The sequence below is a fragment of the Orcinus orca genome, chromosome 21 (assembly GCF_937001465.1).
Source record: "Orcinus orca chromosome 21, mOrcOrc1.1, whole genome shotgun sequence".
In the NCBI taxonomy this organism is placed as follows: domain Eukaryota; kingdom Metazoa; phylum Chordata; class Mammalia; order Artiodactyla; family Delphinidae; genus Orcinus; species Orcinus orca.
Genome location: NC_064579.1, coordinates 20,999,081 through 21,022,839, shown reverse-complemented (window position 1 = coordinate 21,022,839; position 23,759 = coordinate 20,999,081). Strand labels below are relative to the sequence as shown.

The following is a 23,759-nucleotide window of genomic DNA, read 5'->3' as shown; positions in this document are numbered from 1 at the left end:
AGAAAATACTTATTACATAAGAGTGCCGTTTGCCTCTATACCTATAGTTTTGAGCAGTAGCACGTAGCTATATACTGCCACCTAGTGGCAACATCTGTAAGTACAGTCTGGTTTTGGCAACTGCAAAGAAACTCTTCGTATTTAAGCCAAAAAAAGCTATATCCATCCTTCTATCCATCCGTCCGTCCAGCCCTTCTTTCTCAATTCATTAACTGAATCCTGAACAGGAGTATAAATACGGAGGAATAACAGGCAGTAAAGCTAAAGTATTTTATTAATAATTTATTGTCAGTAAGAAAGACTGGCTAATGGTAGTTTTCAGTAAAAACCTTTACAAGACCATTGCATCACAAATATACAGACACTATAAAAACTGTGTCATGGTGGTTTTGGTTCTAAACAGTCTGCAGAAGGTCCCCATTACACTTTCCAATAATGAAAAATCTTTATAATTCTAAAATACAGCAACCCATTTAAGACATGTCCATGTATGGGATCTGTCCTCATCCTATGTACAGATAGAAATGAATGACTATACTGAAATGTATTAACGAAACGTCATACTTCAGTTGAAAAGGATACAGAGTGAAACCCTGGTTATATTAAAAAATCAGGGTGCTAGGTAATGACACTAACACCACCAAAATTCGGTCAAAAACAAATGCACAAAGTATCTTGAAATTCTAGTTAAAACTGAAAAAAATCAAATCTGTACATAAAATTTACAAAAAAAGACAGGAAAATTAAAATAATCAAATCTATATAAATACATGAATCATGCTAACAAGATAGTAGGACTGATTTTCATTTTATTATTTTAACACAGACAAATGTAAATACAAAAAAGATGCTCAGAAATGGCACAGCCGACGTAAACCTCACCCAAAGACAGAAGGTTAGGACGCTGGAAATGGCTAACAGGTCACAAGGTGCGGGATTCAGTGCAGCCATGCCCGTTTCAGCTCACCAAAAAAAGCGCTTAAGCACTGCTGCAAAGATCAATGCAGGAGATCACTGACAGAATCTCTAGGTTCATTACGGTTCAGGCACTTTGCGGGGAGTCTGAGCGTCAGACCTCCGTATGCTGTTGAGAATCGAGTGGAGGGATCGTCACCTCTTCGAAGTGGCCATCATCTCCACTCTCGTAGTCACTCATCATGACCTCAGACTCGACTTCACAGCACGCAGACACGTCAGAGCAGGAAGCTGTGGAGGCGTACATGGACACGGGCATGTTCTCTACAGTGGAGGCTTCAAAGCTCCTTTGATACCCTGGAGGGTAAGGGGCGTAGGGTTCTCTGCGAGCACTGTTCTCACCAGGGCCTGCTTTCTGAGGTTCAGACATATCGGCAGGATAGAAATTGGGCAGATACTGATTCAAGTTGAACCTCTGCCGGCTTCTCGATGAAGAGCCCAGGCTCCCTGCAGTGGGCATGTCTCTGGGAGGGTGTATGGATTCAAACTGGTCACTGAATTCTGGAGGTAAGGGTGGCAGCTCGTCAGGCACGGGGAAGTCCTCTGGCGGGGGTGGAAAGTCACTCTCAATGTCGTAGCCTCCAGGGTAATAGTCTGTATCGATGGCGTTTGGATCTGCTGAGTACAGGGGAGTCTGCTCATCAATCACCTCATAATTGGGGAACTCTTGTATATCTGGCAGAGGAACACTTGGCATCCAATCTGATGTATCCCAGTGATACCCTTGGTAGAAAAGAAAACAGACTTCAACGTGTTTTCCTCCCAAGAGTGCATACCACGGAAAAAGGGCTCAGTGTATGCAACACACACAGGTGCAAAGGCATTCCCACGCACAGAGGATCAACATTCTGGAAACCCTTGGTCTCTGCTTTGAAGACGTCCTCCCATCCCGAACCACTTTTGAGAACCTCTATGAATTAGGCTCTGGCTCCTAAAATGTGGACTTACAGTTTTATGTAAGCACCTAACACTCAAGTGTTAGGTGCTTACATAAAGAAATGGAAGTTTTAACAGAAGCAGTATGCTAGCATCTAGATACATGCACTTTTCTTCAAATGATTCCAATCATCCTTTCAGCTTTCCTCTTGTAATTTAGAACCCACTGCTCTTTAGAAAGAAGAGTATTAGTTCAGTCTTAGGACATTGGTAAAGAAATTTTGTCCTTTCAGAAAGAAGTCTCTATTTAGTAAAATATTAAATGTCACTTGATCTGCACTACTTGTCGTTAAAAAAAAAAACAGTAATTAATGTGAGTCTTTAAATAAAAGCAATCTTTAGCATGCTAAAATTTAAAAAATAAATTTCCTTTATAATAACATTACAAGTTTAATATTAAAAATTGTACTACTTTTCATTAGCCCTAAGAAAAACAATGAACTGTATTAATACAGTGACATATCAAAGCATGCCTCCAAATCAAAAATGCAATTAAACATTGAAAACTGTAACGCAATCTTTGATAAACTACAATTTTTGTTACTTTAGAAAGGACTAAGGATCATTTTCAACTATATATTATAAAAGTATAATTATTTAAAAAAAAACCCTCCCCCCACCCCGGGATTTTTGAAACCCTTTGGCAGACGGGCGAAGGTGAGGCAGTCGCGTTTAGAATGCAGGGCACGAACAACTATGCACTAGTTACTGCGCAAACACATGAAGCAAGTGAGCACTGGGTCGAACCTCCGCCAATTTGTTTTAGTGAATTATCAGTGAACAACTGGCATGCATAAGTCACCTCTTGATTTGCTGAGGTCAGGAGCAGCAAAAGACTCTTTTGGTTGCAGAGTAGAGAGAAAAGAAAACATTTGTAATTAAAAGAGAAGGACGGCTGAAAAGGCAATAAAGATAAGTACATAACACAATATAAACTGTTTATAAAGGCCCAGTCAGCCATGTACTATGCCTCTAAGCCATTATCTATGAAAATTCCAAATGGTGAGAAATTTGTGTAGCACAAATAAAATGGGACGTGGGAGTGCAAGGAAAAGATGAGTGATGATGAAGTAGGGACTGTGCCTGGAAACTCAGGATTTTACTTTCTTTCCCTTGTTTCTGGCAAGCTAATCCTGAAAACACAAAATTTTGTTAGGAGTAACTGAAAGTCTATAGGCTCTAATAAAATGTAAACTGGTAAGGAATTTAAATGACACCCTCATGTTACTGAGAAATATTATGAAAGGCTCGGTCACATCAGGTCCCTTAGGTGATAACCCAAATACAAAAGCCACAGTGACACAAGAGACACATACTTTCCAGCACAGCAAGGCCTGCACATGGCCATTAAATTCAGAGAAACCATGAATGCACTTAGACACTTATGAAGAGCCAAGAGAAAATCTCTCCAAACCTTGCCCAGTTTGAATATGATTTTATACCTACGTTGTCCACCTTTCCTTGGAGACACCATTAGCTGCCTGTAGCCCAGAGCCCACCCATCCACTTGCTCTTTTAGGGTCCTCGTTTTGCATGTGGAACTCCAGCATGGAGCAGAGACAGTCAGTGTGAATCACATGACCCTGGGCAGGTTGCTTACCCTGGCTAAGCTTCAGGCTCTTATCTTTGAAATGGGGGTGGAAATCCCTTAGCTATTTGGAGGATTAAATCAGATAATGTAGGTCAAGCACTAACTGTTGGCGACCATCATGATTCTTATTATTGTGGAAGTAAGAATCATGGTGATTAGTGACTTTCTCAACAAGGCCAATGCCTTCTGTGCATTCAATGATGTTCTTGAAAATCCTTGTGATAAAATAATTTGGAACAAAGAAGATTTGACGGTTCTCTTCTAGGAATTTAAATCAAAAACTGTGGTGATTCTAAAACATGAATAAGCCAGTATTTAGCTAACTGTATCTATAGAATTATTCTGAAAAGCCTGCTAAAAATGTGGTAGTTTCTTTTTAAAAAGAGGATTGACAATTTTTATTACTAAACAGGCACTCAATAATTCTTAAATTTAAACTAGCTTTCAATTTTAAACTCAATTAATATTTAATATGCCGAAAATATTTTTCAATGAAAGAGACTGCAATGAAAGAACCACTCAAATTTTGCTTCTTTAAACTCTGTCAGTATTTAAAATATTAGAATTTCATCACGGGAAAACTAAAATTCAGTCGACAAAATATAGATCACCTTCTGACTCACCAAGCAAAGACATGGTACTTCTTAGGAAAGTAAGTGTAAGGCTCATTGGTAACTGTAATTAGTAAACACGGAAACCTCACCCCTGCCCCATCCCATCAAACTTGGCCTGAAACCATCCTTCTCTCACCTAAATCTTGGTGACACATATGTCCTAGCAAAAAGGATCCCCTAAGCTTTATGTACTCTTGGTGGTCTACGCCCTATGCCAGTAGTTCTGAAAGGGCGATCCTTAGACCAGTAACACCAGAATTAACTGGGGGCTGGTTGGGAATGCAAATTCTCAGGGCCCCATCCAGACCTCCTCAATCCTTGAAACCTTGGTGCTGGGGCCTAACAATTAGGGTGTTCACAAGCTCTACGGTCATCTGACTTACAGTTTGAAAATGCCTGTGCAGTCTGCATGGGATTACTTCAATTTCAGTGTATAATAAAGGGCTAATTTAATTTAAGGCAGGTATTTCCTATAATTTTGACCAGATATACCTTCCTATTCAATGATTTCCACTCAACCAAATATAAAAATATACCTTATCATGTTCTATAATTTTCCTTGACCATACCTCAGGGAAAATCCAAAAAGGAAGAGTCAGTTACAGTTAATTATAAAAGCTGTGTGTTATTTAGTTTTACTCCTATTCATATGAAGATAATTTTTTATATTAAAATTTTTTTAGATAGAATTACTTCTAACTTCTTACTATTGTGCCATGTAAAGGCAGCTGTCAAGACCCTATAGGTGACTTCTGGCATCTGTGTAAATTCACTGTGAACGGCAAAAAGTAACAAAGACTACAGACACACATATATAACAATATTTTGCAATGTATCTGGATTATTAATGTACACGCCTGCACAAAATAAAAGTATTCAACCTCCTCAGAACCATAACATAAGGACTTTGTACAACACTACAGTAGGCAAAAGCACACAACTCCAGGGACAGTCACTGTGAACACAAACACAGAGCACAGGCATGACTATACCTTCTTTAGTCACCGTGTCAACTACAGCATTGACATGGTGTATTACAGTCACTATGGAAGCTTGTAAAAAGGTACAAAAGGAGTAAATTAGGAAAATCTTCAGTTAGTCAGGAGACAGTGCATTAAACAGCATTTCTTTATATTATATAACTTCTACCTCATAGTTTTAAAAATGTGACTACTTTAACATAGCTATATAATTATGTATGACACTTGCACTCTCTTCCTTACATGTCTCAGATTTTTCTAATCAAGCTATATATTTGTATTATTAATCAAAGGAACAGAGTAACCACATGATACTGTAATTTAGGAAAAAAATTTTTAGCCATAAATTTGTGTCACAATGACAATTATGAATCAAGTCATGACAAAACAATCCTTATTTTAACATCCCATGGGCAAAAGATTTCATATTCAAAGAGTCAAATACTTGCTAAGCCAATTTTCTGGGACCATTTAATAAACTCATTCTTCCCAGGAAAAACAATTAAGAGCTATATAATAAGGTAAACTATGCAACATAAAAATAAAAATGGCTTTGTCGCTGTTCAATGTACTCCCACCCCAATTTTCTTGTCTTTCTGCAGATGAGTTAACAGCTGGTGAGCTAACATCCAGCAGAGAAATGCAGACTGTCTGCCTGGCTGTTTCCTGTGTAAATTCCCTTTCATTTGTTTTCCCTTTCATTTGTTTTAAAGCATCTATGCCAAAATAAATAAGTATGCATGTAATAGGCAGAAGGATGGCCCTCAAAGATGTACACAACCTAATCCTGGGAACCTGTGAATATGTTACTATCCTCGGCAAAAGGGACTTTGCTAATATGATTAGGTTAAAGGTCCTGAGATGAAGGGATTTTCCGCTATTATCTGTGCAGGCCCAATGTAATCACAAGGGTTCTTAAAACGGGGAGCAACTTTCCCAGCCTTGGCTGGAGGGAGCTGTGACTAGAGCAGAACGGCCAGGAGGTGCACTGTTGCTGTCTTTGAGGGATGGAAGAGTAAGCCATGAGCCAAGGAGCGGGGCAGCCTCTAGAAGCTGGAAAAGGTGCAGGAAAGGGATTCTCCCCTGGGGTCTCCAGAAACAACCTTACTGACATCTTAAATTTAGCCTCCTGAGACAAGCATCAAATTTCTAAACTACAGAACTGTCACAAATTTATCTTGTCTCAAGCCACTATGTAATCTATTATAACAGCCTTAGAAAACTAAAAAATATAAATACTCTCTTAATACAGACTTTATGACTGATAATGATTAAAATTATGATAAAGATTAAAATACAGACACTCCTGGAAAATGTATTTTTTCTCACATTGTATTATCTGGCAATTAATTTTCTTAACTAATTTGACCATAGCTTATTAAAGCTATTTAAGAGTATTACGAATGATGTTTCAGTGAAAAAAACTAGGAAAAGAAAGAAAATGCTGACAAAATTCTGAGGTTTATGAAGAGCATTTAAGGACAAAGATATAAATTATTACATAAATCAGCAACTCTAATGTTTTAGAATTAAACCTACTGAAAGAAAGAATTCTACTTTGTTGTTGGTTTAATAAGCAGTTATGTCCATATACTTCATCACTAGATAATAAACACAGGTGTACCTTGATATCATACAAAACATGCTTAAAGTGATTCAGGAATGAATGGCACGTACTTATGGCCATCCTTAGTTTAGAAAGGTCTCTTCAGTGTATTATGGGCTATTTACTCTGGATTCACAAACAATTCAGTTTACACATGGCATTTTTACGCAAAAAAATTACTAATTCTGACATTCAAAAATTTCCATTAAAAACTCACTTTTTTGTATTTCTGAATATTGACAGTTTTCTCTACTGGTATGTGCTAATATGGTAAAGCTGGTTATCAATGCGATTTACCCTCAGATAAACAAAACTGGCATCAATGATCCCACCGTCAAACCTTCTTCATTAGAAATATAATCAAACTTACTAGCAATCTGTTAAAGTGTGCTCTCAGTCAGTATGCTCTGATCCAAATGGGAGCTGAGGCCGCAGGGGAGTTGGGGGAAGAGACAAATAAAACCTTGTAATACCACAGGTGCCGCTGAGGTTGCATGTTTCAGACTATGGCTTCTCCTCTTAGGGCTGTGAGGGTGTAAGTGTGTGTGCGTGGGGTATGCTCAAGGAAGTTGTTACAAGGGTTTTTTAAAAATCCACATAACTTCTATAATATTCACTGTTGTGGAAAAAAGGTCAAAGTGAAATTAACCAATCAGACAGACATTACCTTTCAATTAATTATATTTTCTTCCTTATTACTGACCAGTTGCTACAGTTCCAATACCTAAGCACTAAGAACATTTTAAACATTTTCCCTAGTTGGAAGTTCATGCAAGGCTGTCCAAGGTATTGTCTAACTGTGGTCCGAAGTGAAACGTGAAGACCGTGTGAAACCAAACCAGGGGCACCGGGCGCGTCTACCTGACTGCGCTGCATCACGTGCGCAGGGCTGTGGACAGCCAGCAGGGGACCAGGGCATTTCAGGTGTGCGTTTACTCACCGTTGTCGTCACACGGCTCCGACTGGAAGGAGCTCAGGGACTGCACTTCACACAGGCTCTCCCGGGCACTGTACGGCTGAGAAGGCTTTTCCTCCAGTGGCTTTTTGGAGAGACAAGGATCAAGATCCACTACTTTAGCTAAAAGGAGGAGATGACAGACAAACCAGTTACACTCTATGAAGGCAGAGACTCTGTTTTCTTCCCTGCTGTATCCTGACGCAGGGCAAGCGTGACCCACAGACTGCCTGGCTTTTGCTTAGTGAAAGAACATCAAAAGAAAAAAACCAGAAACACCTGAAAAACAAAACCAAAAACCTACAAATATGGCTTGCAGACTCACACAGAATAGAAATTCGCAATAAACCTGCCTGTGGACACCATTAGACAACCTGGGGAATTAATTTGAAAATGGTACCTATAGCTTTTTTCAAAGCATCAAATATATGTCAGGCCACTTAAATACCGTCACTTTCTCTGGGCACGTTAGGAAAAAAATCCTATTATGCAAATGCCCTCCCAACTGTTTTGTCATAAAAGTCCCTCCACATTATAGTTGAGAACCCACATCAATTACAAAGATAAAATGATCTTTCCAGATTAACTGGAACATGACTGGATTCAATTCCTAAATTAAAATAACATCGCACCCACAGTGCTCAGCCAGGGCTGGGGCATCAGGAAAAGCTTTCCAGTCGTCCCAGAGCTCTACAGGGTCTGAGCACATTCACCACTCACAAAGACTCCGCAGTTTGATCTGAACCACCAGAAGCTCTGGCAGAACTTGTCACCTCACTGTCCATTGCTCAGCGACATTGTATCAAGATTTAGAAAGTTGTTCTTACTATCATAGTCGAAGTCCCAGTTCGGCTTCTGGATTGAGTCACTGTCAGAAGGAGAGTTTGAAGGAGGCGGCGGAGGCAGGTTTGGGGCCACGCTGCAGACGGCCACGGCCTTCCGGTGTCCGTGCACAGACTCGGGGTTAAAGGTGCTGAATTCGGGGTGCTCGGGTATAGCCGATCCTTCGAAGGAGTTTCGGTCAAGGTTGTTTCTAGAGTCGCTTGGAATGCTTGGAGTGTAGGAGATAGGACGGACAGGCACCTGGGGTGGTACGTCGGAGTACATGTTCTTATTTAGCTTTGAGTCAAAATACGGTCTTTGCAAGAAAGCTGCGCTGGGTCCCAAGTGTTTGTCCTCAGCTTTGGGCTGGTGTTTCTTCTTTCGACTAATCATCTTGCGGCAGAAGATGAACAGCAGCACCAGTAGAAAGATGCCCGTTATGAAAACCACGATGCCGATGCCCTCAGCCAGGCCGATGTCCCAGGGGGTCGACACGTATTGGTTTGGGGTGACGTCCTCACAGTGTCTTCCTCTGTACTCACGGCTGCAGTTACAGTGGTAGGAGCCGTGTGTGTTCTCGCAAAGGGCTCCATTTCGGCAGGGGTTGCCAGCACATTCGTCAATGTCACTCTGACACCTGCCAAGACAGCCCAGATTGAGGAGAGAGGCCTTTGCAACATGAGCCAGAACGTGCCAGGCCTATGACTCTTCGAGACTAACGGCTAAGTCCTCCTGAATAAGATCCACCCAAAAATACACTACTGACAACAATAACTACACAAAAAACCTTCCGTGGAGTAATGAATCATTTGATTCCATACTCTGTACATTTGGGAGATAAACATTATGCCAAGTCAATCTTTAACTGCCAGTTTTCTAAGGATTCAACAGATTACTAAATCAAACTCATAGGCTAAACCTCAGTTTGTCTTGATTTCTGATCCAGAAATTTAGAATGTGCATGATAAATGTACTTCAAGAGACTAGGTTAAATTTCTCAGAAAATGTTCCTGTTTGGAAAAATGACAGTTCCATAAAGCATGTAAAAAGGCTAGAAAACTCTGTCTTCCGTTTCTATATGCTTTTCCCTGTTGAAAATCTCCCTCAGACCCTCACCCTTACGGACTCGTCCGCATGCGATCCCCTCACCCCCGCCGCCCAGCCTCCCGCAATATATGGGCATATTTTGCACCTGCGCAGATCCACCTGCCACTTGGAACCCTTCCTCCTTTAACAAAATGTATCTGCTTAACATCCCCTACACTCACCTAGCATTACGATTTTGATTAGAGACATTTTTGTTAAATACATTGAGTATTGTCTAGAATTAAAGTAGACTCACAAATGAAAACCATGTGACTGATGACAAAGTTCAAGACCACAACCACTACTAGAGCAAAACCTTATGTGAATCTCTGCAGGCAGGTCGCGCTTCAAGCCTTCTAACAAGACTGATATGACGGTGAAGGTTTTTCTAGATGTACAGCACTAGGCACTTACAAGTAACAAGCACCGAGTAAGACTTCACCTATTTGGTTTAAAAACTAAGGTGAAATGGCATCTGGAACTAAAAGCCACTTCTTTCAAGGTCAACAACAGGCACCTTAGTGCCTCATTTTCTTCACCTGGAAAATAATTATCACCTCTCAGGATTATGGAAGGCTCACAGAAGATACTGAGAGAGTGGAAAAAGATTTTAGATGCTACATAAATGATGAAAAAATGTCATCACTCTCACAGACAGGTAACAACTCCTTGGGAGTCTGCTTTAAAAAACACAATCTTATTCATTCCTTTAACAGTTACTTCCTGCAAGCACCCATACATTCTTTGTTCATAAATAATGCTTTTAAAGTATACAAGCATTATATATTGAAAGCATATAATATTTCAAGCACTATAATATTACATTCATTTGGCTCAGTATTTTTTTATTTTAAAGAATGAAAAGATAAATTATGCAAGGAGCCATTATGAGCTCGGAATTCCAATCCTGAAGCAACACAGTCCAAATTAATGAAGTTTTGTTGCATCTGCTGATCACTGTGAAACTATAGAGAGGTGCAGATACAAATCTTGAAAGAAGCCAGTTACCTTTCTCCCCTAAAACCCGAGTCACACTGACAGACAGCACCATCCAAACTGTCAAAACATGTTCCACCATTTTTACAGGGTTCATCTTTGCAGTAGGGACTAAGCTGGCACCTAAAGAACAGGGAAAAAATAAACATAAACCGAATACTTAAATGGTAACAAGCGAATGTATTTTACAAACATGATGACATTAGAAACGCTAATGTTAAAATTAACTATGAAAGCTAAGAAAACTCTACATACCTCTGACCGGTATATAATCCTCTACATTGACAAAGGAAGTCTCCATTGTCCAAAATGCAGGTGCCACCGTACAGGCAGGGGTTGGAGGAACACGGATTGATGCCCACCTCACAATAGGTCCCTATGTACAAGGCACTGCATTTGCAGTAATAACCTATATCAGCAAAAGGAAACAAAAAGTCCTATCATTCAGTAGCTCAAAAAATAAGTCTCAGTATATTCGTTTTTACTTTTAAGTTTAGGTGAAGATTTAGCTCTCCAAGACCTGTAAAAAACCTAGTAAAATTCCCATTCCCTCTGAGCAAAAAGTTGTCTAGTGCTGGTATCACCAAAACACAAAGAACTGAAGAGAAAACTCATAACCAGCTCTAGTTCACCATAATTTACGAGGGGTCCAAGGCCTTCTGGAAAACCACTTCTACTCCCACCTAGAGCGAGCAAGGCCAGCAGTCCCCTTGCTGGGCCACTGGATAAAAGGAGCCCTCAAGAAGAGCTACGTGGAACCAGTTCTAACCCCCAGGTCAGTGTTCGTGTGGCCGGAGAGGAGTTCAGGGTCAGCTGTGGTTTCCTGTGGCTGCTGGTGCAGAATGAGACGTGTTTGGAAACACGAAGCAGCGCGGCCGCAGCTCAGCGGGAGAGAAACTGTCCCCTCCAGCCGCTGCTGGGATGCATTCAAAATCTCACTCCGCTAGAGCATCATGTATGCTACTCAGATCCCATGCTGGCTGCAGGATCTGACAAAACTGATTGAATAAAAAGAGGAAGAGCAGAAATACAGGGGGAACTTCCCCTCAAGCGCATATGCGTGTAACGTTTAAAGAAGGCTCACGTGTGAAGCTTACCTCCAGTGGGTGAGGGGTGGCAGGCGCCTCCGTTCTGGCATGGGCTGCTCGAGCAGTCTTCCGTAGCTGTTAACAAGCACCCAGGAGACACGTCCACTGATTCTTCAATGTGTGCGTAGCTCCTTGGTTTGTTATTTAAAGGGAGTTCCTGCCCATTCAGATAAATGGAGTCCATACAACCCCTGAAACCACTGCCGATCTGGGGGCTTCTTCCATGCCGTGAGCCCTGCTGACGGATGTGGCCACCAAAAAACACATGGCTATCCAGGTTGAGGGTTTTCAGTGTCCCCGGGGCTGTGCCTGATGCGGTGTGGACTTGGTCTAGAACCAACCTGGCATAGTTTCCATTCACTTCAAGAGACACCGCGTGCCACAGCCCATCGTTGACCTGGATGCTCTGGACAGAGACGATGCCTGGGCCGCTTCCACAGTCGAATTTGTACTGCAGCCTTCCGTTGTGGATCTATGACAGAAACAATCACTGTTCACGTTACTCTCATGGAGTCTTCATGCACAGTCTCAGATCATGTTTGGTGACGGAAGGAAGAAAGTAAGCCCTCGCGTTTAAGTACTACAGAACACACGCTCATTCATCGTACAGATAATAAAAATGGACCTTTCAGGGATATCAAATTTCAACCGCGTATCCTAAAGGCATCGTGTAATAATGAACTGTACCAAACAACAACCAAAAATAGCATCAGGTTTTATCAGAAGTCAAAAATGAATCATGCTAAAAAAAAAAAGTAGGCAAGCTAATTATCACTTCAAGCATATGTACGACCTTTCTATAAACTCCCTATAATATTACTAAGGTGTAATATCACTTAGAGTTTGAATGTTAACAGTCACAGGTACCTAAAAATGTTTGTAAAAAACAGAAGTAAATGTCTATGTCACCGTAGAGCAAAAAGAGCTTTTCATTCTACAAAACTTATGTGTAAGTATCGATGAACCATTTAAATGAATAACTCAACCATTTCATTTTGCTTATCTTATTCTTTTAAAAAAATGGACCATCTGAACATAATATGGAATTTATATTTTTAAAGTCTCCCACAATCTGAGGTACAAATATGCAAAAACACTGACCTCCAAGATGCTGTAGTCAGTCCCACGAGCGTACATGACAACTGCGTGGGTAGAGTATGTTCGCAGCCTCATGGTCAGTTTCATCTCTAACTTGTTTTCATTTTCCATTAGACGATATTTCACAAAGCTGTTTCCAGTAAATGTTACGGATGAACTCCCTGTGAATCACAAAGAGGAAAAAATAAATCAGAATCAAGTTTAAATATTTTTATAAGTGTGTCCCCACACTCCTGCCCTGACTAATTCAAGTTTTGGATCTATGATTATAACATTATAAAATGCAATTCAATGGGACATGTCTACTTGTTTAATAAACAGCACAGCATAACTGGATTTCTATTTGGAGAGAATAAGTTAGACTACTGTATCACAGAGAAATGAATTTTAAGATAATAAAAGACCTAAATATGAAATGTCCATTATAAAATTATTAGAAAGCAGTTTAGGAAAATACATAGCCTGAAGGTGGTTTGGGAAACCTTCTCAAGCAAGACATAAAACAATTCCCATTCTACAAAAATGATGAAAATAATATCAATCCAGAGATGAAAATTGTTTTGTAAAATTATGCAGAAGTGACAAAATAAAAATTAGACAAATCAAAAGATCAATAACATACAGACAGCGTTTTGCAGATGTTTTCTGATCAAAATACACAAAGAGCTCCAGAGCTCCAGACATTAAAGATAAGAAACAGACAAATAATCCAGATAATCACGCACGTAATAGGAACGGGCCAGTCACAGAAGAGGAAGCGCTAACAGGCAATGAACAAATGAAAAGACTGCTTTCACAAGTAGCCAGAGAAATGGCAATTAAAATAATTAGATACCATTTCATGCTTATTAGATGGGGGGATTTGTTTTTTAATTGAAAGCCTTCAATATTAGCAAAAGAACGGGGAATGAGACCTTCACACATGACTGGAAGAAACAGGCACTGGCACAACTTTTGGGAAACTAACATAATGGTATACCTAAAAATTAAAAGTGTAGTTCACCTTTGACACAGGTAAGTCCCAGTTTTACAATCTACTGTACAGAAATGAAAGCACCAATATGTAAGGATACACGTTTAAGGATTCTTCTTGTAACACAGGAGAACATAAACTGAATCTCTACACGTAAGCACCATGTTGCATAAATGATGGTACAGCCGTGCTACAAAATGCTGTACAACTATTAACAAGCATTAGGACTTGGCAAGATGCTCATCACAGAGGAAAAGAGGACTGTGTTAGATGTAACCACTCCTCAGTTTCTTTAAAAAAAAAAGATGTGAAAGGAAAAGGAAAATAAATCTGTACGTATGGGACTGTACGTTCATATGAGCTCTGATGAGAGAGGAAGAGCATCCCACTATGAACTCAGGAGTTCAAGAGGAAGGAAAAGCTACTACTTTATTCGCCTCTATGTCTGACCTGTTATAATAAACATACTTTACAATACTTTTCAACTCCAACAAAGAAGAAAATAAGAAACTCTGAAAGTTACTTTTTTAAATACAAGTACTCTTAATTATTGAACCTCTCACCTGGGCACTGGCCAAACTTGCCACCTGGACAGACGCAGCTGTATGTCTCCTCTCTGGGATCAGTGACACATTCAGATCCTTCAGGGCACGGACTGTCTTCACATCCATGATGGACAAGTGGGCATTTTCCCCCTTTGTTTAAAAAAAAAAAAAAAAAGGGCAGGGGGGAAAGCTAATTAATAGGAATTTCAAGAGAACGATCTTTAACGTATAGCCTTCAAAGGTCGTACATGAAATGACCTGCACTGCCTACTTCCACGTGCGTATGTGTGTTACCTGTGCAGAGACACACAGCTGTCCTACGGTGGCGCGGGGTCACAAAGCTCAGTCTGGCCGTGCTATGCGTTGACATCGCACTTTCATCCACGGACACCTTTTCGTCGCAGAATCTCCAGGGGCAATCCAGCCTTGCACAGAGCTTCTGGAACACATCCAATATCCTCACACCACTGATCTCCTCAATATCCGTCACGGAAGAATTAATCTTGTGCAGAAGTTGTTTTGGTGAGACCTGGGCGCTACCTGATCTCTCTACAAAAAGCAAGATGTCCAGGTGCGGATGAGGCTCCGAGGGCTGCAAGCTAACGATCTGAATGTCACTCCTCCTCACACCCAGGATGTTCCGCAAAGCTCGCTGGAAGTTGCGCCAATAGTCCCCAACGAACTCTTCCGGGGTGAGGTTGGCAAAGCGGACGGCCACGGTCTGGTTCAACATCTCCTGCGTCACTTGTCTGATGTGCACCGTGACATCAGCCGCGGTGGTAAATTTCCCATCCGTTACGCTGACGTTGAGGAGGTACTGCCCTACGTCCAGCTTCTTGTGGGCTATTAGCTTGCCCCCCGTGCTGGAGACAGAGAAGAGGCTGCCCATTTGGGGATCGAGGCTGTAGGTTAACGTGTCATACACGTCTTGGTCCGTCGCGTGGATCTTCCCGATGACACCACCTGAGTACTCCTCTCCAAAAGCAGTAATGAAAATCTCTAGTGGCAAAATTGCAGGAGGATAGATGCTCTCTTCAATGACTCTGATGTCAATGTATGTCAAAGATGACAACTGAGGCTTTCCGTTATCTGCCACCTACGAGAAAAGGGAAAAAAAAAATCACCTTCATCTATGTCGTCGTTTACAACTTAATAAAAATATATTTACATTGTTCAAGTTCAAAATATTACCAATTGTTAGATATTAGTTCTCCACATGAGAAGTATTATCAAGGGACAGGATAAATACTTCTTTCTAGCCCTTTCACTAATTTACGTTGAAATTTAGCTCTACCAACGTCTATGACAAAGTAACCAAATGAATAAATAAGCCCCCACGAAGTGCCATGGGATAAAAATGAAGGTCTGACTAAAAAACCAGAAAAAGACTATAATTCTAATTCAGTTTTGTCTTCTCATGCAATGTAAGCTGTTTACACAGGACAAGATAACCACCAAAGCAGCTCTTCTCCATATGAGTCCACAACAAAATCAGAAAGACAGACTTCAATACCTTAATGTGCAGCAAGTAATGATCGTTCACTTTCCTATTTATGGCAGCTGCCGTCAGGAGGGCTCCCTGCTGGTTGACTTCAAATGCCCCCTCCTTGTTTCCACTCACAATGCTGAAGAAGAAGGGAGGGCCATTGTGGGAGGAGTCCCTGTCCGTCACTGCCAGCTGCAGCACGCTGAACCCCACGGGCTTATTTTCCTGCAAGAGTAAGAGAACCACACAACTTTCAACAAAACCCCGTATCATATGCACGTTTTCTGTAATATGAAATTTACAGAAAAGAGAGACACTGCCGCTCCATTTGGAAGGAGGAGAGAGGAGGGGTGGTGGTGATGGGAAGGAGGGGGCTGGAGGGGAGGGGGCACGTGAGGAGAAAGGTGTGGGGGGAGTGAGGGAGGGGTGCCGGGAGGGGTGAGGGAGGGGAGGCGTTTGGAGGAGGAGTGGCAGGGAGGAGGGAGGGTAAGGGGCAAGGAGGAAACGCAAGGGCAGAAGGTAAGGTTAACAATCAAGCTAGCGAGAATATCTTAAAAATCAAAGCACAGGAAGAGATGACAGCATCTTGGAAATGCTCATCTTTTAGTATTGGTGGAGACCCCTGTAATGTCACTGTTCCCATTTTTCTCAAAAGTAGTCTTTGGAAAAGGAAGATATTTCAAACGAATCACTGAGGCCAGAAAAGAGCTTATTTCAACAGGGGTGCGTTCAGTGAGGCTTGGGCCCGGGATCACCTGGATGATCAGGCTGTAGTTTCCTCTGGAGAAGACGGGAGCGTTGTCGTTGACATCAGACACGTCTATGTTCACAGTGGTCGTGGTGACTCTGGGTGGACTGCCGTTGTCCGAGGCCTGCACGGTGAGCGTGTAACCCGAAATCTTTTCGGGGAAAAGATAAAGAGAATCATGTCCATTTCCACAAGGCCCAAGCGCAGGGTTCAGCCTGAAGCGTACTTCTGATTACTGGAGGGGCGGATCCGAGGGCCTGCCATTCCCCGTGTCCTGCAGGCGGGCAATTCCCTAGCTTACAAATAACTGATCTGAAAAATGTAATGTATCTGCTCGACAGAAAAAGTTACTAATAGGGATGAGAATCTCCAACGCTTCTCAGAAACGTACTTGTTCCGTTAAACTGTTCTAACTTTGAAAACCTGCAGATCTATTAACAGAAATTAAGACAGAAAAGTAATACAAATGATGAGAGAAAACGTCACATATGTCGAAGGCTGTTGCTTTACTAGTGGCGGGGAAGGCAACTTTCCCTCCGGCCCCAGTGTGACTCTGAGCCAGAAGCAGGCAGACAGCAAGCTGCCTCCCACCCTCGAGGGCTCACTTGTTCTCAACACTCCGCTCACCCTCCCCGCATCCATGTCACTCTTGGATTGTAATCAACTGTCTAAATCTCCCAAGATCCTCTCTTCGGGAACTTCCTACAAAAGAAGGTGAGTTAAGTGAGGTGGCCTCTCTTCCAGGACAGTTTCTTTAAAGCTCTCTCTTCCAGAATGAGCAGTGAAGAGGCCAAGAAGCTGGCTAACCCCAGAGGACGTGCTGCAGAGTGTCAGTCCTGAAAGACGCTCCAACAAAAAGAGGACGACGTAGCTTGGGAGACTCTCTTTTGCCATCTCCCAATGGACGTGAGTATACTAAAGGATCTGAGAAGTGTTTCAGTCAAAAATACTAAGTTTTGTTCTGCCCAGCAGTACTGCAATCCTAAGCATAACAGTCATGCTTCCTAAACTCTGGGAAAGTCCCCGCTCAAAAATAACAGGTCAGAAAAGGAATTAAAGAATGGACTTTGATGAAATATCTCAGCACTATCTCCCCAAATTCTCTAATCTTGGATTTACCCACTACTCTTCTGAAATTGCAGTCTTTATTATCATCGATGCCCTTCCAATTCCCCAAACCAAGGCTCTTTCACTTCTCCTTCACTTCATTACCTCTGAGGCAGCTCCCCTCATGTCTGTGAGAGCACATGACTAAGTGGATGGATGGATGGATGGATGGATGGATGGATGGATGGATGGATGGATGGATGGATGGATGGATGGATGGATGGATGGACGGATGGATGAAGGGAGGGAGGGCTTGCCTCTCTCCTTATTCACTCACTTTTATCTCAATACCTCAGATCACTTCCATAATCATCTTCAGAGGCATGAACCATAGCTGTATTTCCAGCTTTCAAGTCTCTTAAGTTTGACTAAAATCTCTAAATGCTGGCTGAATAATTTTACTTGAATACGCCACTTTCCTCTACAAATCAGCATCTTGAAAACCACGTTCAAGCACCTCTCCCAGTGCTGAGTTTACGCCCTGTGGCCTCCTACTCGCCTTTAATGGCACCACCCAGTCACAGCAAGACTGAAACGCATCGAGTCCTCTGCCACCTCTGCTTTCTCTGGAGGGCCATAGCTGAGCTCCCTGGACCCTAGTTTTTCCTCTACAAAGTTTCCGCACTTGTCTCGTCATTGCTACTTTCCCAGTTTGGGCTCTTGTTGTTTCATAACTGATGAACTGTCACTGTCCCTCCCACCTGTGGGATAACACTTAGACCTGCTGTAGGACTGGTCTTCAGCAACCACCTCCTGTGCTGTTCCACCTGGGCTCACAGCATCGGTAACCACCTAATGCCTGCAGTGCCAGCCTGAACCTACGATCCTGGTTTTGTCTGTGGCCTGTCATCTGTTCCTAAAACTCTTCATCTATCTCTCCTCCCTCACCTGTTTGTACGATCACTCTACTCCAACACAACTGAACAGAATCACCTAAAGACACCCCACGTCTCTTCCTTCCTCTATCCTTGTTCCCCCAGCTCCTCACAGGGAATTCCCTCCTCTCAACACTATGTTTTCCTGAATCTCTGCTATTATTTAAAACCCAGCTTCTAGCTCCATGCAGCGTCTCAAAACACTGGTGCCAACAGTAACTTGGTCCTGAATACAAACTCTTATTATCCAACCTTCACATTACTATGAAACACATCACATATTCTGGAGATCTTCATACTACAACTGCTTTTCAAGTATTTATATCTTGCTTGTCACTTACTGAGAACAAGGCTGGTTCTACCCTTTTAACACTTCCCAAAATGTCGGCAGAGGCGAACACAAGGCACTTCCATCTACCGATCTGATAATCTGTAAACAATCTACATCAGATTTTTCCACTTACTGTTTCCCGGTCTAGAAGTTTGGTCACTTTCACTTCTCCCCTGGCAGGGTCGATTGTAAATGGACTTCCCTGATTGCCGTCTATAATTGAATAGCGGATGTGGCTGTTTGAAGGTCCGTCGGCATCATCTGCCATAACCTAGAAAATATCACACTCGGGTTTAGGAGACAGATGAGGGAGGGACAGAAGTCGACTAAGCAAATGTCTGATATCAACAGCTAGTTTGTGTTAAGGCAATCACTTATAATAGAGTCAGTAACTAAAGAGGCTAGCAAAAGACATTTCCCTATCTTCAAATTATCAGTATTTTCAAGGAAGGCCACTACAAAAACTGGATCAATCTCACTAAAAATTCTTGCACAGACCCAGAAGAAGGCTGTAGGGGAAGAGGTACGCACTGTAATGACAGACTGTTCAAGAACAGCATCTTCACTGATCACTGCCGTGTAGGTGTCTTGGCTGAACACTGGGGTGTTGTCATTGATGTCTGTTACGTTGATGTTCACAGTGGCAACATCACTCAGTGAAGGTGTGCCCCCATCAGTGGCTTCTACCGTCAGGTAATACTCATGAGAGCTTTCATAGTCCAGATTCTCAATGATAAATATGGCCCCTGAACAGAAAATCAAAATTACTTTCCAGTGCTTTAAAATGCCACCACATTCTCCTCCTATGACTAAAATTTTCAGTTCAATAGTTTACTTACCATTTATGTATGGTTTCTAATTTCTTAATTCAACAATTAAAACATGAATTTGCCCATCCTTGGAACCTTATTTATTTCTCTTAATTACTTTCCTGATACTCTTTGTGATATGTGAATTGCTTTCCTAGTCAGTACTCCTTATGTCTCCCTGCTATAAAAATGATAACATTTCTTATCTCTTTTCAATGATAGTTTACTACAGACTTTAATGAAATAGAAAACACAAAAATTCTGTTCTTTGGCTTTTCGTTTCCTTTTCCTTCTCATACTTTCTCTTTTACAGAAATGTACATCCTTTTAAAAAATCTCCAGAATAACTATTTATATCCCGTCATTTTTTAAAAATCCCTTTTTGATTTAATAATTCCTTTAACGTCTTTCAACTTCCTTATAGTCTACCCTACATAAAGAGCCCTAAAAATAACAATTTTATGATATGTGCTAAAAATACATTTTAAAACAGCATCATCACACACGTACCCTTCAGCTGAAAGCCACATACAATTAAATACAGTTGGAATGGAGCAATTTTTTACAGAGCAATTTACTTACAGCTATTTTAGATGACAGATTAACAAGACTACAAAAAGTATTTATGCAGCCAGAGTCAATAGCGCCAATGACTTGTGACCTTGTTGGCGGTCACTCAGTAAGTGACTCGGTCCAAGTACTTCGACGGTTGTCTATAACTAGCGTAATGAAGAGATCAATTTAATGAATTATCAGATGTCCCCTACTGAAACTAAGATCAAAGAGGTCGAAACTGCTGTTTCACCTGGGAAGCTACTTCACATGAGATCCACGTGGGCCATAAAAAGGAGTCGTTCTGCAAAATCTTCTACCATCTTCAATTCTATACCTTTACTGATTTATGACACCTTATATCTTTACTAAATTACTAGAGTATGATGCTTTAATTTTCTATTTAAAGTTAATTTGCTTATAGTTATAATGGATAAGCCAGAAATGTATTTTATTATGTAGAACTATAGTTTAAAGTCTTCTAAACCACTCTGAATCCCACTTATGATAACACAAAGAAAACTTGGGTCTTCTCTTTTAGAGTATCTATTGACAATGTATGACCTGTTTTTGTACTAGGTGAAGTGCTGAGTGATCTAGCCGTTTTTTGCAGAATAAAGGGCTTCCTCTCGTTTGCATGGTAGGTTACCTGTTTTAGAATCTATGCTGAATTTCCCATGTTCGTTTCCACTTATTATCGAGTAGGTGATTTCTGCATTTGCTTCAATGTCCCTACTTGCTGCATACACTTGAAGAACTTCTGTTCCAATGAGAACATCCTCAGACACTGTGGCACCATATTCACGGTATTCAAACACGGGTGGGTTGTCATTTATATCCAAAACGGATACAACAACAGTGCCGGTAGCTGTCAACCTTCTTGGCAAACCATGATCTACAGCTTTCAAAGTCAGAGTGTATACTGCCTGTAGTTCTCTATCCAAAGGCTTTTCTAACTGAATGATTCCAGATAATTCATTAATGGAGAACTGTCCATCAGCAGAGTTAATCAGTGAGTAGGATACCTTCCGATTCAGTCCTGTCAAGACATGACATCACGTCAGAATGTTTTATTTCAAGAAATGTAAACAAATTATTTTTTTTAAATCCAGCATACATATGAAAAAGGGAAAATGCCAATATACATTATTTTAAAATTCTTATGATTATGACCTTAAAAATGTAAACTTTAAAATGAGCAATTTGTTGAGTTAAAACAAATATAATTTCATAGTCATCTGGCTTTTTCAGACTACGTTATACAGGAACTTATGCTCTAACAGCCAGCAGATCTTTAAAAATAAAGCCTATTTGTTATTTAGCTTCAGTAACAAAAATTTATTTGAAAAGTAACATTTTTGGTATTCTTCTGATTCTTCAGTGTTAGAATGACTGAAGAAGTTATTTTTATTCTCTGCTATCAAAATGCTATGAATATATAATATATACCTTAGAGTCTTATTTTCTCTATAAAAAATTGGAAAGGTCTGTAAAACTGTAACAATATATCGTTTTCTTCTGTTATGTTCCTATGATACTAAATCTCTTTGTCACTAATGCTTTATTCACAAAAAATAACACTTCACTAATTAATTCAATGGGACATAAAGATCAGTTTATCTCATCACTAAGCAGAATTTTAGGGGTACCACAGATACTTTACAACAGTAAGTTCACTGGGCACAATTTTGAGACTTCAAATATTCATTAAAAATGAGTTCATTGGGCTTCCCTGGTGGCGCAGTGGTTGAGGGTCCGCCTGCCAATGCAGGGGACACGGGTTCATGCCCCGGTCCGGGAGAATCCCACATGCCGCGGAGCGCCTGGGCCCATGAGCCATGGCCGCTGGGCCTGCGCTCCACAACGGGAGAGGCCACATCAGTGAAACGCCCGCGTATCGCAAAAAAAAAAAAAAAAAGAGTTTATTATTCTGAAGATTTCATTCCATTTTTAATGCTAACATGATTTTTAACGGTAGCATGACAATGGTGAGTTATTCAACATGCATGAAGTAGGGGTCATCAGAGGGGCTGAATGTGGAACAGTGCTCTACAATAGGCTCCTCCTCAGGTAACAGTGCATAGTTTGAAGGCAAAAGCATCACTTGGGCGATACCTGCATCCACATCCGTGGCCTGTACCCTTGTCAGGAGCGTGCCAGGCTCTGTGTTTTCAAACACGGTGATGGTGTAAGGATCAGCAGAGAATTCTGGGGCGTTATCATTCACATCCTCTAATGTGAGCACAATATCAGCTTGACAGAATCTTCCCCCTCCATCCGTGGCCTTGACCAGCAGATTATAGGTTGCCTGGTCCTCGCGATCAAGGGGGGCTAATGTTTTCAGTTCACCTAAAAACAAAAATAAATGGGCTCACTTGAAATTTAAGATGTGACTGCAAGAGCACACCTTTCTTCCTCTTTTCTCTTACATTGAGAAAATCTGAATAACAGCCTTCCTCTGGAGAACAATTTTATTAGTGACAGAGTCAGCAGCTGTGGGAGCCCTCAGAGCTGGAGGGTTTCAAACCCTGCCAGGTGCTAGCTCTAAGCCTTAAAGCTCTCCAGGTCAGGACCCCTCGCATTATATACAATGCCCCAAAGCAAAAGAGCTGCCAATTTACCAAATTGAAAACATTTTTAAATTGACTCAAAAATTAGATTCACATGTTTATCATTAATTTGGGGGGAGCTTAATAGAAAACTGTTACTTGACCCCCAATTTTAACAAAATACAAATTGAAAGAGAAAGTCCTAGAGGTTTAAAGTAAAATACCACTCATCATTTTAATGAATACACTAAATTATAAATTTATGGTCACAAATTCAAGAAAACAAACTATATATGTAAAATGGATAAAGCAGAAAGTTTGAGATATACTTTAACTTCTGAGTTTTTTTTTTTTAAAAAGGTGATATAAAAAAACATAAATTTTAAATCCTCGGTTCAAGTAGGTGATTGTTGCTGTTTTTTATCTCACCCCAAATTTTACACATTGAATTGCTGTTTGCATTTCTAAAAGATGCCATTTTTGTAGCAGGAGAGTAAATTTTACAAGAACAAACTGTCATTTCAAATTTTCCGTGTGATCCAAAACCACCCACGCGTGACTTTGCTGGAACACAATTAGTTTTGCCCCAAACTCTACCTTTACCTGTGTCTGGATTTAGTTTGAATTTTTCTGCACCTGGACCAAATAATGTGTAAGTAATTTCGGCATTGGAACGGATATCTGCATCTGTAGCAGAGACCTGCATGATCAATTTCCCAGGAAAGGCATCTTCTGGAATCGTGTCGGAATATAAAGTCTACAAAGATTTTAAACAATACTGTTAACATAAAACATTAAAAGGTAACATGACTGCCAAGGGAGTAACAGAAATCATTTAACTTTGGTCACAGAACACATGGGAAATGACTAAAACTAAAATCCAAGGAGCTTTCAAAACTATTTTTCTTACAAAACATTTAAAACAGAGATGATTCATATAACAGTTAACAACTCCATACGCTGAAAGAGTCTGACCTGACATTTAACCTACAGAATTCTGAATACTTTGTCTTTGATTTGGTTTCATATTTAATTTA

At 40.8% G+C, this 23,759-nt stretch overlaps 1 protein-coding gene across 3 annotated transcripts in view; it reads right to left on the bottom strand.

The window, feature by feature from the left end:
* Positions 1-267: 267 nt before the first annotated feature.
* FAT1 (FAT atypical cadherin 1) overlaps positions 268-23,759 on the bottom strand; it is a 120,165-nt gene continuing 96,673 nt past the window's right edge. Inside the window, exons 12-29 of one of the 3 annotated variants that reach the window (XM_033400687.2) lie at positions 23,326-23,479; positions 22,289-22,522; positions 20,823-21,212; positions 19,344-19,558; positions 18,946-19,083; positions 16,507-16,650; positions 15,779-15,976; positions 14,560-15,361; positions 14,284-14,415; positions 12,751-12,908; positions 11,659-12,121; positions 10,817-10,970; positions 10,574-10,684; positions 8,485-9,116; positions 7,643-7,780; positions 5,109-5,168; positions 2,714-2,749; positions 268-1,698 (exon numbers count right to left, since the gene is read on the bottom strand). In XM_033400687.2, the coding sequence (XP_033256578.2) occupies positions 1,070-1,698; positions 2,714-2,749; positions 5,109-5,168; positions 7,643-7,780; positions 8,485-9,116; positions 10,574-10,684; positions 10,817-10,970; positions 11,659-12,121; positions 12,751-12,908; positions 14,284-14,415; positions 14,560-15,361; positions 15,779-15,976; positions 16,507-16,650; positions 18,946-19,083; positions 19,344-19,558; positions 20,823-21,212; positions 22,289-22,522; positions 23,326-23,479 (4,788 nt within the window). In that variant the 3' untranslated portion in view covers positions 268-1,069. The remainder of the gene's footprint in view (positions 1,699-2,713; positions 2,750-5,108; positions 5,169-7,642; positions 7,781-8,484; positions 9,117-10,573; positions 10,685-10,816; positions 10,971-11,658; positions 12,122-12,750; positions 12,909-14,283; positions 14,416-14,559; positions 15,362-15,778; positions 15,977-16,506; positions 16,651-18,945; positions 19,084-19,343; positions 19,559-20,822; positions 21,213-22,288; positions 22,523-23,325; positions 23,480-23,759) is intronic. The other 2 variants (XM_033400688.2, XM_004277189.4) reach the window with 2 other exon arrangements.